The 14467-nt window shown below is 45.4% G+C and overlaps 1 protein-coding gene and 1 long non-coding RNA gene across 2 annotated transcripts in view; one reads left to right on the forward strand and one right to left on the reverse strand.

The window, feature by feature from the left end:
• LOC102453109 (uncharacterized) overlaps positions 1-1144 on the reverse strand; it is a 57029-nt gene extending 55885 nt beyond the window's left edge. The window contains exon 1 of the long non-coding RNA XR_331314.5: positions 924-1144. This is a non-coding gene — a long non-coding RNA (uncharacterized LOC102453109). The remainder of the gene's footprint in view (positions 1-923) is intronic.
• Positions 301-13130, forward strand: CDCA4 (cell division cycle associated 4). Its single transcript, XM_075926427.2, has 3 exons — positions 301-446; positions 6836-6916; positions 9482-13130. The coding sequence occupies exons 2-3, from the start codon at positions 6878-6880 to the stop codon at positions 10235-10237; spliced, it is 795 nt and encodes a 264-aa protein (XP_075782542.1). The 5' UTR covers positions 301-446; positions 6836-6877; the 3' UTR covers positions 10238-13130.
• The last annotated feature ends 1337 nt before the right edge of the window (positions 13131-14467 follow it).

Here is a 14467-nt window from a genome sequence, read left to right on the forward strand (position 1 = left end):
GGGGCCCGCCTAGCCCATTGGCAGCTATTTGAACGTTAAACTCCACCTCGCTCTTTTCCTCAGCCAATGACAGCTAAGGGGCGGGTATGGGCTCTATGGTAACCCCTCAACCAGTCGTACGTTGGAGGGGGGTGGGGTGGGGCTGAGCACCATGGTAACCCGTCATCCAATGGAAGGGTGGATGCCGTGTGGGTGGTGCTTTACGGTCAGGAGACAGCCAATGACGACCAAGATTTCGCTGTGGGCGTGGCTACATGGTGGAAGCATCGCCCAATGGCAGGCCGGGTAGGGAGGGGGCAAACGACCGTTTCTTTGTGGGCTTTGACAATAAGATGGCGGGCGGGGAAGAGGCGGGGCTGGCGGGGGTGCTTGGTCCCGCCCCTTCTCTCAGGCGCGGAGCAGTCGGTGAGGCGGGAGCCGGGCGCAGGTCGGGAGGCGCCGAGGAGGTGAGTGGGGTCGGGCCGAAGCGCTCCGCGGTCCCGGGATTAGCTGCCCCCCCTCCCCCCGGGGATCGTCTCTTAGTCCGCGGCAGCGAAACAGGGGCACCGGTCTGGAAGCGGCTGGGCGGGGAAGAGCCCGCGGTGGGGAGCGGATTCAAAATGGCGGCGGATCCCCCTCCCCGGGGTCCCAGAGCAGAGAGGGGCGACGAGCAGCTGCTGCCGCCACCGCCCAGGGTCTCCTGGGAGCGGGCTAGGCCGCCTCTCGGGGGGCGCCTCCTGCAGCCTGAGCTCGCTGTTCCCTTTCGCGCCCCCTCCCCGCTTCCCGCCCAGCGCTCGCTGCCCCTCCCGGCGTGCGGCCCTCCCCCAGTGCCCCCTGGCCCGCAACCCCCCACGCGCCCGCCGCCCCCCAGCGCCTGAACCCCGCCGGCCGCAGCTCCTCCCGTACGCTCCCCCTCCCCGTCGTCTGCCACCGCCGCCACGTACCGTGTGTGCTCCTGGGAGAGACTCCTGCCAGCCCTAGTCCTGCCTCGGAGGGGAGGGGTCGCTGCCCTGCCCCTGTGGGGGATAGTTGTAATCGGGGGGGCTAACCCCCCCCCCCCACCTACGCACCTCTGCGCGTTTCCTGCTCCATCACCACGCTGGCACCTTTCCTCTGTCCACTGCATCGTCTCTGTATCTTGTCCCCTTCCTCACTGCCCTGTACTCTCCTGCCCCCGCCCTGTATTGATGGGGGTGACCCCCTGGCGCTGTTGCCACCCTGGTGGTAAGGGCTGCTCCCCCCCCCCCCCCAAACCCAGGCTCTGCTTTGCTATTGTATTTCAGAAATGTTGTCTGGTGTGCGCTGCCATTTATAGTTTTGCAAAATAGGTACCTAAAATTCTGTGGCAAGGCTTCTACAGCAAATTTGAAGATCTGTGCCCCATTCAAGTAATTGTAAATTAAATGTGCTCGTCAAACTACTTATTTTTCTATTGAATTCAATCTGTTCTTCCAGCTTTCAGATGCCCATGTGCTGCAATTTTTTGTAGTGGCGCCTCTGAATTGTAGTAGCTAAAGGAGATTAACTACCAAATCAAGGGGCTTTTGGCACACAGGAAAACGGAACAGTTTGGGCTTTGGCACTCATGTAGAGTGCTCACGAAAGGATGAAATTGTGCTTCCCCATTTTAGATGAGGTTAATGTTTACTTGAAATTGTTGGGGGCAGGGGACTTCAACTTTCTAGCTTCTAAACAGACAGCAACTTGACCTCTCCTCGTTTGTCACTGTCCAACAGCAGTGGACCAAGTACACTTGTTGAATTGCTCTATTTTGGTGATCAGCAGAGAAACAAGATTTACAATTATGAACCCCGATCTACACTACACAGGGCAACATAAGGCAGTTTATGTCAATCTAACTATTTAAGTGCAGCCTTGGTCCCACCAATACAAATGTACACCACCGCTTTGACCTCCATGAGAGTTGCAAAGCTTATGTCAGTGTAGGGAGGGTGACATGTAGTCTTGTCACTCTCACCCCTAGGTCTTCATTCCAAACTGGGCTGCCACCTAAGCTCCTGCTGGGTTTCTTGCTTCTCTGCCCTGCCCTGCCCTGCCCTCTCCCCCCAGAGTTCTAGCTGCTTGGTCTGTGCAGCAAGCCTGGCTGCACAGACTGCTCCTGGCTTCCTACAGGACGCTTGACTCCTCACCAGGAGCAAAGCAGCCAACTGGACTCTAGGTTCGGATTTCTCTGCCAGAGATGAAGTCCCAGGTAGCTCTCTCCTCACCCCACCCACATCACCAGCTGGGAATTGGGGAGGCAAGAAGTCCAGGGGCAGCTGGGTACCCAGTAGGGGAGCTCTGTGGAGTCTCTTTAGTCAGTGGGAGTGCTCTTGGTGAGGACACTTACCACTGACAGGAGGCTAGTGTGGTCACTCTGGGGGTTGTAGGTTGATTTAAGTTTGTAGTGTAGATATGTCCATACACTTCAGAGTTAACACTCTTTTGCTATGAATGCCTGTTCGTAGCTATGGTTTGTGTGCAGATGCAGGAAAAACAGCAAGATCTTTTTAATTTTTTTTTTTTTTTAAAAGCAAGAGGTTAAAAACTCAGGTTTTTTTAATTGCAATTTGTGCCCCCAAACCCTAATTTTATGTCAGTGGGCAAATCTATAGTAGGCTTTGCTACCCTATAACTATGAAAAATAGGACTCTGCTTAATAAGAGGATACAAAGAGAACCTATTGGTTCTCAGGAGCAAAAATAATTGTTCCTGGGAATGACCTAAAATTACATGCAACAGGTCAAGTTTATCATTGCTTTGCATTGGCTAACTATTTTTCCCTGTGAGTATTAGAGATGTTAAGTGGCAGTTAATTAAGTTATTCCCCTGACTACTGGATTGGTCAATTGGGGGGGAGGGGAGTGCTCGCTACTGCCTCTGTGGCTCTGTAGTTTAAATGTAAATTGCTCCCGGGGGGCAGTATGAGCCGGGACCAAGCAGTCCCAACTTGTGCCAGCTCCAGGACCACTGCAGTTCTGCATCTTCAATGTAGTAAGAGCCTGCCGCAGAGCCACAGCAGGATGACATGAACTGGGGTGGCCCTGGGACAGCTGGGGTTCCCCCCAGCACTGGGTCCTACTTCCTTCCCTCCCCTCCCTCTGATACAGAGGCAGCAAAGGTGGGGGAACGTGAGTAGTAGTGACTCAACTACCTGATAAATCTAAATTTATCAGGTAGTCGACTACTCGAGTAGTCGCTTTCATCTTTAGTATGTATTACTGAAGTTGCAGTTTGACTAGGCTGAAACTGTCCATCTCTGCAGTATCACTTTGTCCTTTCCTATGTACCGTAAAACTCCAATTGTCTGGTAAACAGTGGTCTGGCACTCCTGATAGTCCGGCACCAACTGGAACCCAGAAGTGCTCCAGCCAGCCGGACAATTGGTGCTCCTGTGAGCCCCACGTGCGCTCACGAGCCGAGAAAGAGAAGGGGAGGAGAGGAGAAGGGGACTATACCCCTGTGACGGGTCTGTTGGACCTGCACTGCGTCCGGCCGGGGAGGGGGACGGCAGCAGCGAGGGGCAAACCCTCCACCGTTTTGCAGGGAGGTGGGGGAAGCCATGCACAGCCGCCTGCTACAGGCCAGCTGGAGAAGCGGCAGGGGAGGAGAGGGGGCAAGGTGAGAGGCAGCGCTGCAGGGCCAACCCGACAGCACTCCAGCTGCTCTGCTCCGCCCCTTCCCCAAGTCTGCTGCCACCATTTGCTGCCTGCCTGCAAGCGGTGGCAGACTTGGGAAAGCGGTGGAGCAGAGCAGCTGGGGTGCTGCCAGGTTGGTCCCGCAGCGCCGCCCCTCACCTCGCCCCCTCTCCTCCGCTGCTGCTTGCAGCCCCAGCTGGCCTGTCGCCCGCGGCTGCGCGGGGCTTCCCCCGCCTCTTTGCAAAACGATGGAGGGTTCGCCCCTCGCTGCGCCGTTCCCCGCTGACCCTTCACTCCCCCCTCCACACACACACACACACCCAGGAGGTCGCAGTGCGGGTCCTGGCAGACCCATCACAGCCCCCTGCCAGAGTACCCCCTGATACTCTGGCATATCTGATAATCTGGCTCCCCCTGGGTCCCAAAGGTGCCGAATTATCGGAAGTCTACTGTATATTATTTTAAAAAGTTTTCCTGTAGGACGACAGTGACATCATCATGTCATCCTGTGTCCCACAGCCCCTTCCCCCCTCAGCTGCCCCACCACTTCCGTTCGTCCCTCCTCCCTGCTGCTAACCCAGCAGGGGTCTGCAACCGTTGGCTCCCAATCCTTAATAGGAGCGGTAGCACTGCTGCTTCTGGTGGGGGGAGGAAAATTCCAGGGGGCCAGCAGAGAGGCCTGCTGTAGGGGGATTAAAAAAGCTCCATCTGCAGCAGGGGGCAGTGAGGCCCATGGCAGAGGGCAGGAGGGCTGTTAGAGAGACCTACTGAGGGTGGGGGGGGGAGGGCACAAGACTGGTGGGCACTTGGCCCCTGAACTTACCTAGGAGGCACCCTGACCCCTGAACTAGGGCCAAGGCTGGAAGTGCCTCTGGCAGCCGTCACATGGCAGGCTTCCTGGAGTTAAAATCTCTGTCAGAGGGAGAGGGGCCGGCGGCGAGAAGGGGGGGGGGGGCAGAGCCCAATGCAGTGGAGAGGACTGGACTAAGGATCATCCTGCAGGAGGTGCCCTAGCCTCTGAACCAGGGCTGGATATCCCTCTGGCAGCCACCCTCCCACTCATCTGTGATGGTCGGGGGCTGGGAAGAGTTGGGCTCAGCTCTTGCGCAGCCTTCCTTCTCCCTCCCTGCCAGAGGCTGGCTGGCTCCCACCTGACCCACCCACCCCCCTGCTGGCCATAGGAAGAGAGGTGGGCCAGCTGCAGTCTCTGTGTAGTCCAGTCCCCACCCACCCGCCCCCAAGCTTCTCCGGTAGCCAGAAGGAGAGAGCTAGGCCAGCCTCAGCCCAGCCCAATCCCCTGGCGGCCGGAAGGAGGGAGCCAGACCAGCCTAGGTCTGGAGCCCACTCTACCCCCCAGCGGCTGGAGCAGGGAGAGCCAGGGCTGCCACACCTCAGCGTGGCCTTCCCAGTGGCCAGGGGAAGAGCCAGGGCTCTCTACCCTGGGAGAAGGAGGTTGGCTAGTGCAGCGAGCAGGAGGCACCACCCTGTAGTAGTTTCTGGATCTGATGAATCCTCCTCTCGGTCCTTTTATTGAAGGTTCATGTTCTCTTCAGCAAGCATTCCTGTTTCATTCTGTTTTGGCAAGTAATAGTAACTGTTTTGTGAAGTAGGGTTTTATTTTCCAAAATGGTCAAATATGTAAAGCAGAAAACATATCATAGTTACGTATTCTCATATCTGCAACTTTTTAACGTTGCTTGATCTTTACTAGCCTGAATTCTCTTAAAATCAAGACAGTCTATCATATAGTCTAGGTGCATTCTTGAACATATTCTCCTTAAGGGTACGATTGGTTAACAATAGCATTATTGGGAAAATGCCTCTCCCCTTATTTAATTGAAGTCTTTTTTTATGACAGAAGTTTTTAGACAAAAATTTGAGTTATTTTCATATTTAGCTTTGAAGCTTTTGGAATTTCAAATGAACTAGCTATTTTCTGCCTGATCCGGTAACTCTATTTCAGGAGACATTCATAGTAAATATGTTAAGAGGTCTATCAAACTTCATTTAGACCCAAATTTGTTTTTCAAGTCTATTTTTATGAGCAACACATTTCTCCTACATTTATTGCCAGCAAATCTATCGCCTTGAAAAGCACATTTTAATCTGAGTTCTTTTTGCTGCTGTGGGGGAAACACCTCAGTTTTACAGCTCCCCACTTACATTTGCTTTATGTAATTTTCATGTAGGATGGAAGAAGTGACAAAATCAATACCCTATACCCTGATTAGCCAAATTACATAAGGCACATAGCTTTGATTCTGATAATTGGGAACTCAGCTAATAGGGGAGGAGCCAGCTTCTTGCACTCCTGGCTGAGGATTTCTGCTCTTACCAGCTCGCTCCACTGATGGCAAGGCTGTAAAGGGTTTCCTGTGTTGCAATAGCCAGTGACACAATCTTTGCAGGCGCAGGGCAGAGCAGAAATCCCAGAGCAGGACTTTGCTCTGCCCTGCCCTGCTTAGAGTGCTACCTTCCTTGTGCCTGTAGGGATCAGGTGACATTTGCCCTGTTTACAGTAGGGAGTCCTGAAGCTCTGCTGTCCCAATCCTTCTCACACCCACTTGCTCAGTCCCATAACAGCAGGCCTGAAAAGAGCTCCCTCTGCTGCTGTTGCAGCACCACCATTCAGTGGCGGGGTAGCTTTCTCATAGCTTTTGCAGCCCTTACTGGGGGTCTCTGTTAACCCAAGCTCCGCATTATCTAAATCTCTTCCTTCTCCCCCTACATTAGATACAGGGGGATGAATGAAAGGATTTGAATAATATGAAGGTTTGGTTAATACTGTTTCAGGTAAATGGGACTATACTGCATGTTTTTCCTTCTGTTGAAGAGATTCTTTTCTCCCCTCTTTATGTATATTTCAATATCCCAAATGACTGTTAAATACTTAGTCTACTGTTTCGGTGGCTAAAAAAGGAAGAACGGTGCGGCAAGTAATGTATTAGTTTAGGATTTAGGAGACCCGAGGTTTAAATCCCCGCCTTGCCACCGACTTTGTGTGACTTTAGGTGAGTTACTTAGCCTGTTTGCTCAAACTCTGTACAATGGAGATAATAGTACTACCTCGACTCGCAGATATGTTATAAGGATAATGCATTAAAGTTTGTGAGGTGATCAGAAAAGTAACGGCGCCTAAGTACCTGAAATAGAAAACAGATGGAGTTCTGCTGGGTACCTCCTGTAATTGACTGACTGACTGTTCTGCTGCCTGGTAGGTGGAGCTATAACACGTGCTGTATGGAATCTTGTTCTGTAGCATGGGAGAAGAGGAAGGATTACATCAAACGCAGTTACTGGTATGTAACTTCTTAAGTAAAACTTTTAAACCAGTTGTGTTGTGCAGTCTCAAACGGGGCAAAAAGTTTCCATATTCCTTTATGAGGACATTACAGTTAAAGTAAAAAACAACATCATAAACCAGGAAATGCTGAATCAAGGTGATATTAATCACATAAGCTTGGGGTGACTAGCTCTGATGGACGCTGCTTTCTAGAATTGTCCAGAATCCCATTAACAGGGATACTTCAAGAGTGTAGGTCCATATGGACATTGGTTTGAGAATCACAATTACCAGGGCAAGTACAGTAAACTTCTGATAATCTGGCACCTTTAGGACCCAGGGGGTGCCGGATTATCAGATTGCCGGACTATCGGAAGGGAGGGCAATGAGGAGTCTGGGGTGGGGTAGGGGGATGCCACCCCAGACCCCTCATGGCCCCCCCCTTCCGAGAGTCCGGCTTTGCCCCAGGCGTCCCTGATTCAGCTGCTGCTGGTCCGTTTCAGCAACGGCTGAATCGGGGACACCTGCAGCAGAACAGCTGGAGTGCTGCGGGGTTGGTCCGGTAGCGCCGCCCCTCGCGCTGCGAGACCAACCCGGCAGCACCCCAGGTACTCTTGGGGACGCCTGGAGCAGAGCAGCTGGGGTGCTGCCGGGTTGGTCCCGCAGCGCCACTCCTCGGTGCTACTGGACCAACCCGGCAGCACCCCAGCTTCTCTGCCCCAGGTATCCCCAAGTCAGCCGCTGCTGATACTGATCAGCGGCTGATTCCAGGAAGCCGCGGGCAGAGCAGCTCCAATGGTCTGGCTGCCCGGAGCACTTCCGGGTTCCTGATGGTGCCGGACCATCTGCGTTTTACTGTATCTTGATTCCTTATGGAATCTTAAAGAGGGATGAACTCTTAGGTGACACAATACAAAGTTCACTGAAAAAGTATAAGGGAATTTAGAAGCCCTTAATAAAACTAGGGGACAGAATGGCAGGTTCAAGTCAGTGTAGACAAATATAGTCTAACATGTTGGAAGGAACAATTTACCTTGTCGTGTGTTGGATTTTGCGCTACTTACTCCGGGGGGGGAATGAAGGTGAACTAATATAAAAACATCTGACTAATCCAACATTTATTGTGCAAAATATAAAATGAGAGATAAAGGTGTATTAAGGGAAGCAGAGAATAAAACTGAAAATGTTATGGAGTGAGGGAAGATTCATTTAGAATTTTTCATTTTGAATTATTTAGGTTTTAGTTAGCCCCTCCCTTCAAAAAAAAAAAAAGAAAGAAAAGTGTCAGACTTAAACTATACTCGGTAAGACCAATGGCTCATATAGCTCAGTATCTTGTTGGATAGTGCCAGATGTTTCAGAGGCTATGGAAAGAACAGGTTAATTTTGAGTGATCAGTCCCCATCATCAATTCCTAGTTTCTGTTAGGTTTAGGGACACCCAGAGCCTGGAGTTGCTTCCCAGTGATCTTGATGGGCCTATTTTCCATGAATCTGTTTAATTTTTTTTTTTTTTTTTAAGTCTAGGCATACTAAGACTTCTGTCTGAGGAGAATTTAAGAAAGGAAACTATAAAGGAATTAGGGGGCATCTAAGAAAAAAATTAAATTGGCCTTGAATTTCAATAAACATCCAACAGATTACTTTGTGGCATATAGAGCCCTAAGATACAGTCAATATTAGTTAAATTCAGAAAACACTTGGGCTACATTTACACTGAGTTTTCTCAGCAAAACATATGCTAATGAGGGACTCATTTGCATGAGTCATGATCTCATTTGCATATTTTCTGCCAATATTTGTTAGGGTATACCGATTTTGCAGGAAAGGGGGGTTTTGCGCAAAGAAAACGTCCACACTGCTTGGTTTTGCACAAAAACAGGCAGAAAATATGCAAACGAGATAGTGACTCCTGATAATGAGTCCCTCATTAGCATATTTTGCCGAGAAAACTTCTACTGTAGATGTAGAATTGTATGCTTACCAGTAGGATGTCAACACGTAGTCAAGTACACATTTAACCAATAAGCATAGGCTGATTAGTTAATTTTATTGACCACACGCATCATCTGGCAGGGGAAGCTACCATGGAACAGCCTTTGTCCCTGGCAGGCCCACTCTCACTGTGGGCAGAGGCTGCTGCCAGCCAACACAAGGCAACAGCACAGGGTGGCAGGGGGCTTCCCAAGAGTAGAGCCAGGAGTGCACTGGCTGTCATTCCCGCCCCCAGGGACTATTGAATAGTCATGAAACCAATAGTATTTTGTGTGGTTACATGAATATTTAGTTAATTGCTATCTAACATCCCTACTTACCAGACCAGTAGCTAGCTAATGCTCACCTTTCTGAACATAAAGCAATTATTGACTTACTAGTCATAGTTTGAAAGACTTTCCTGTATAGGTATGTTGCTGTAAAATTGTCCATTGTGTTTTACTATCCATACTGCTAAAGCAAGCCTAGTATGATCATTCTTGTGTTTAATGAAATATTCTAAAGTTTTTACTGTAGTTTTATTTCTGCAGTGTCTAACTTATTAGGGCACTGGATTGTGCTACAGAACTTTTTTTTTTCCTTCACAGGACACAATGTTTGTGCGAGGATTGAAGAGAAAATGTTTTGATGGCGAAGAAGATATTGAGGGAACTCTGGCTGGTTTTAAAGCTATCCCTTCATATAACCTTCAGCGGCAGTCACTTTTAGATATGTCTTTGGTGAAACTTCAACTATGCCACATGCTTGTTGAGCCTAATCTTTGTCGTTCGGTACTTATAGCCAATACGGTACGGCAAATTCAAGAGGAAATGACCCAGGATGGGACTTGGCAGATGATAAATACACAAAGTGCAGGACAGACTTCTCTAGATCGTCTGGTTTCAACAGATATCCTTTGCCGTTCATCCAAGGAACAAGCTGAAGGAAAGCTTGTTCCAGTCTATAGTACGTTCACTAAAGACTATGAGGAGCCTCATTCACAAGATCATTCAGAAATTATGCCAACAGTTACTTCAGCACAAGCTCCAAGAAACCTGCCAAATAATATGTGGGAAATGGAGAATCCACAAGAAAATAGAGGAAACTTTCAAAAGTCATTAGATCAAATATTTGAGACATTAGAGAATAAAAATCCTAATACGGTTGAAGATCTCTTTTCAGAAGTTGACAATTCTTATTATGACCTTGATACAGTGTTAACAGGAATGATGAGCAACACAAAAATGGGACACTGTGATGTACTTGAAACATTTCCTTCTCAGACATCCACAAATTCTAATTCTAACTGTAAATCTGATCTTAATGAGCTTGAGCATATTGTGGAGATCCTTGTTGAATCTTGAAACTGTTAAGTATACAGAAGACAGATCCTTAAGGAAACAGAACTTGTGGAAACAATTTTTCAGATAGAATAAACTATCACAACTGCACGTGTGTTTTATATAAAATTTATATGTATAAAGCACTTCATATTGCAAAATGTTAACTTTTGAAGTTAGCATGCAATTTGTAGTGTCATTCTGGTTTGTCTATTGAACTGTAAATACATACTCTAAATGGTTTTAAGTTAGAGCCCGAGGCTTTCAGAATTGGGCTTTTTTGCTTAACTTTTCTAGCCTTTGAAGGGGATGTATGTTTGGTGAGAGGATTGCGCGTGCTTTTTTTTTTTTCTCCTCCCCCCCCCCCCCCCCCTTATCTTTCTTTCTTTCTCCCTCCCCAGTAAGAGGCAACAGAGAGAGCCTGGGTTCTCCTTTACCTCCGGGTTCTGGACCAACAATTAATTCCTACCATCATTTAATTTCTTCCCTGTTCACTTCCTCTGTTCTGCCAGTAGTTTTCACAGGGCTCTTGAAGAGCAATATGCAATAGTTATCATTATCCTACTAGATTTTGTCTGTTTTTGCTAATATTTTCTGTTTAAATATAGTTTTAAAGTGTTTATCAGTGTTTAGATTTTTCCAACTATTTTCCTAAAATATATTTTTACTACAAATGTCCTGTCAGCTGCTAATTTAGTAACTTTTAATCATAAATATTTGCAGTTGATGTATTTTTGAAAGACTTTCAAGAAGGGATTTGTTTTATACCATGAACTACCTTATGTAGTTCAGTAAAATGTGTGTAAATGTAAATATACAGTTTTATACATTACATTAAAATGTAAGTGCTGTTTTTATGATTCTGTTTTTATAGAGTAGTACTTTACTAAACTAAGAATTGTAAAAAGCATAACTGTACACCACTTGAGTATCATTAGAGGGAAAAGCTCTGATGAAGCTGCACATACAGCTAAATGCAATTACATTAATTCAGTTCAAATCACATTTTTGTTAATTTCAGACATAAATTATATAGGTTTTTATTTATGTGTATTTATATGTAAATGTCATCAAGTGAATTGTTTTATCACTGGGATCTACCTTCAAATAACTGTTGATATGAGAACTGTCTTGTGCTAATTACTACAAAAAGTGTTACTAGAGGCCTTCACATCTCCGATAGCGTCCTCCACTGTCTTGTCTAAATTAGTATGTCCCACTGTCTTTTGTCAATTTATTTTTGATCAACAAATATAGTGTGGGTTAGTATTTGCTTTCTTTAAGGACTTACACATTCGTTTTAGAGTGTGTGTAATTAATCTTGTCCCTAAACACTTTTGGGGATGGGGTGGATCAAATATGGTATACAATTTTACTATAAAATGAGCAAATTTTACCTTGGTACACTGGTGCTAGAAAGAGAATCCTACATGATAGGAAAGGGAGAGAGAAAAGAGACTTCATTCCTGGAACCTTTTGGTATTGGCTGTGTGGGGAGAAGCGATTGCAGATAGTTAAGTTTTTCTTGGTGTATCAAGAGACTGAGTACCGTGGGATGGGGGGAAACAAACATCTTGGCATTTAGCATACCTTTTTGTCTTCCCACAGATGATCTAACCTGTTTGTCGTGTGATTCTCAAATCTCTAGTTAGAGATTGAGTATATTCCAATTCCTCACTTCCATGAAACTTACTTTCAAATATAAATACTCCTGTTTCTAGTATGTCTAGCTGATGCCTGTGTTCAATTTAGAATTTTAATAATTTAAGTGCTTTTGAAATAGCTGGTTGAAAAACCAACATTGTATGGCTAAGATTTGCCACCACAGTAGATGGATGCATATTTTAACTCAAATTTGTGTCATATCATCCCATTTGTATGTGAGCTTTCAGTAAACTTGAAACTTTTTTAATTAAATTTGAATATGAGATTATCTTTATTTGCTTAGTAGTAAAACATTGCTTCATAATTCCAAACTGACAGTGACTTTGTATCAAAAAACTAGCTAGATGAAGGACCACATGGAAACTTGCAAATTAAATTGGTACAATTTAGCTGGATTGAAAAGTTACTTTAGAGAGCTTGAATATTTAAAAATTTGTAGATTAGAAAATATTTGCATCATTACAAATTAGATGACACAACAGGTAATCCTTATTAAACTGGATACAAATGCTGTAACCTTTCTCTTTTTTTACTATGGTGAAATCATTGAAAATAAAATCTAGTTTTAAGTTGCAATTGGTATGTACCACAACATGGTTAGTGATGACTCCTTCCTAAATCTAATGATGTCCAGATGGATACTTGCATACGATGTCTGCTTTCTGGAGGAATTCAAAGGGTAAGTGGATTAGTTTTAGGAATGAAAACAAATGAGGCATCTCCCCATACATTCAAAAGGCAAACAGAGGGGCTTCAGCAGAGCAGGGTACCTACTACCTACCTCTTTTTAACTTTGTACATCGCCCCTTAGATTGCTTTGATATTTAAACATCTTTGATTGATTTTTATTTTTCTGTCTTCAGGTGGAAGTTGCTGATGTCTTTGCTTAAAGGGCTAGCTTTTTCAAGAATGCTTGTTATTCTTACAACTTAAGTTACAGATGCAGGGAAGATGCAAAAGCATTCTGTACAAATAGAACAGTTTTATGTATAGGACTTGTCAAATATGTAAGTGCACAGATTATATTAAATATAGCATAGCTGTACTAAGCATCTTGACAAGCATGTTCTGTTAACTGAATATTTTCTATTATGCAATTGCACATAGTTTAATGTACAGAGTCTTTCTTGCTAAGACAAGTGTTACATGTTTTGGCTAATCTATGCATTTATAGAGATGATCTTTTAAAAGATACATGTATCTTATTTCATTTTGACTTCATTAAAATTTACTTTAAAATGTTGGGTTTTAACATGTAATATTGCATGTCTGTTACCTTTAAAAGTTTGGGCCTTGGCTTAGGGTATTTAAGCATTGCTGCACTTTGGATTTAGGCTCCTAAATCCCTAACTCTTTTTTGAAAATGAGACTTAAACTCCAAAATAAGATGGGCATTGCAATGCTGAGCACAGTAATGCCTAAATAGCTTTAAAGAGCTGGTTCTGAGTACTTAGCAGAAACTTGAAAATAATATATGTTTATGAAGAGATTTGGTGAACTGTTACCATTGCACCTGGAAGGGCCATTTCTAGATTTCCCCAGAAATTTCCATTCAAGTCAGTGTAAACACAAGGTTGTTTTTGTTACTGGTATTCTGTCTATCTTAGACTAGTCTAGTTTGTCCATGTCTCCATAATTTTTCATCTTTTTTGTTAATGTAAATCTGTTAATTGTTTGTTCTCTAGTCCAGTTAGTCATTTTTTGAGGCTAGTTCCAAGATAATTGGTCTTGTAGAGCATTTGCAAGCGATGTGTGTTAGATACATGGACAGTATTTTCATCCTTTGTACAGATGATAAACTCCCTCAGATTTTTTTTACTACAACTTAATCACCATTCACCTCTCCATTAAATTCTCAGAAACCTTGCCCCTACAAGCATGAAATTCCTGGATGCTGTAATTGGCTTCAGCAATGGAACTCTGTACATGTAAGAAACCCACCTATCAGCACTGCTATTTTCATAGACCCAGTAACCTTCCCAAATGCACCAAGAAGTGTTACCTACAGACAGGCTGGTATCCCTACACACCTCACAGATAGTGAACTGGAGTGAAGGTGGCATTAGCCTGGGAGCTCTGCAGAGCAAGACTGCTGTATTCCTGCCAATCTTCACTAGAATTATAACCAATAAAAACTTTGTAGATGTGTTGAATCCCTCAATGCATCAAGAACCAACACATAATGGGTACATAGAAGGTGATGAATTTGATAACTCACGATTCAAGTTAGATGAAAAAGATGAGGACTCAGATTCACTAGCTGAATCTACCACTGCACCAAACCTGAAATGGAAGGTACCAGTGAACATCACTTTTTCTCTTGTTCAGGATAATCAAACTTCCAAATGATAATCCAGCATGTTCCTTCTGTGATGAACATGTTGGTAAGCTGAGTGCTTTAAGCCTCCACCCTCAGCGATATCATGGTGGAAAATACGTGGAATTCCAATGCTCCCGTTGTCAGCTAACAGAGCCAAAAGTGCATAGCATCTTATGCCACATTCCCAAATGCAAAGGGGAAGTATCACAAGAACCAACAAGTCACTGGTTTTGTAACACATGCCCAATGAGATTTGAAACAAAAATTGG

The sequence above is a fragment of the Pelodiscus sinensis genome, chromosome 5 (assembly GCF_052426305.1).
Source record: "Pelodiscus sinensis isolate ZL-2025 chromosome 5, ASM5242630v1, whole genome shotgun sequence".
Lineage (NCBI taxonomy): Eukaryota > Metazoa > Chordata > Testudines > Trionychidae > Pelodiscus > Pelodiscus sinensis.

Bases quoted from the DNA above. Each gene is read 5' to 3' on its own strand.
- CDCA4 (XM_075926427.2), top strand. From the start codon at position 6,878: ATGGGAGAAGAGGAAGGATTACATCAAACGCAGTTACTG. The intron at 6,917-9,481 runs GTATGTAACTTC...TTTCCTTCACAG, and splicing joins TACATCAAACGCAGTTACTG to GACACAATGTTTGTGCGAGG.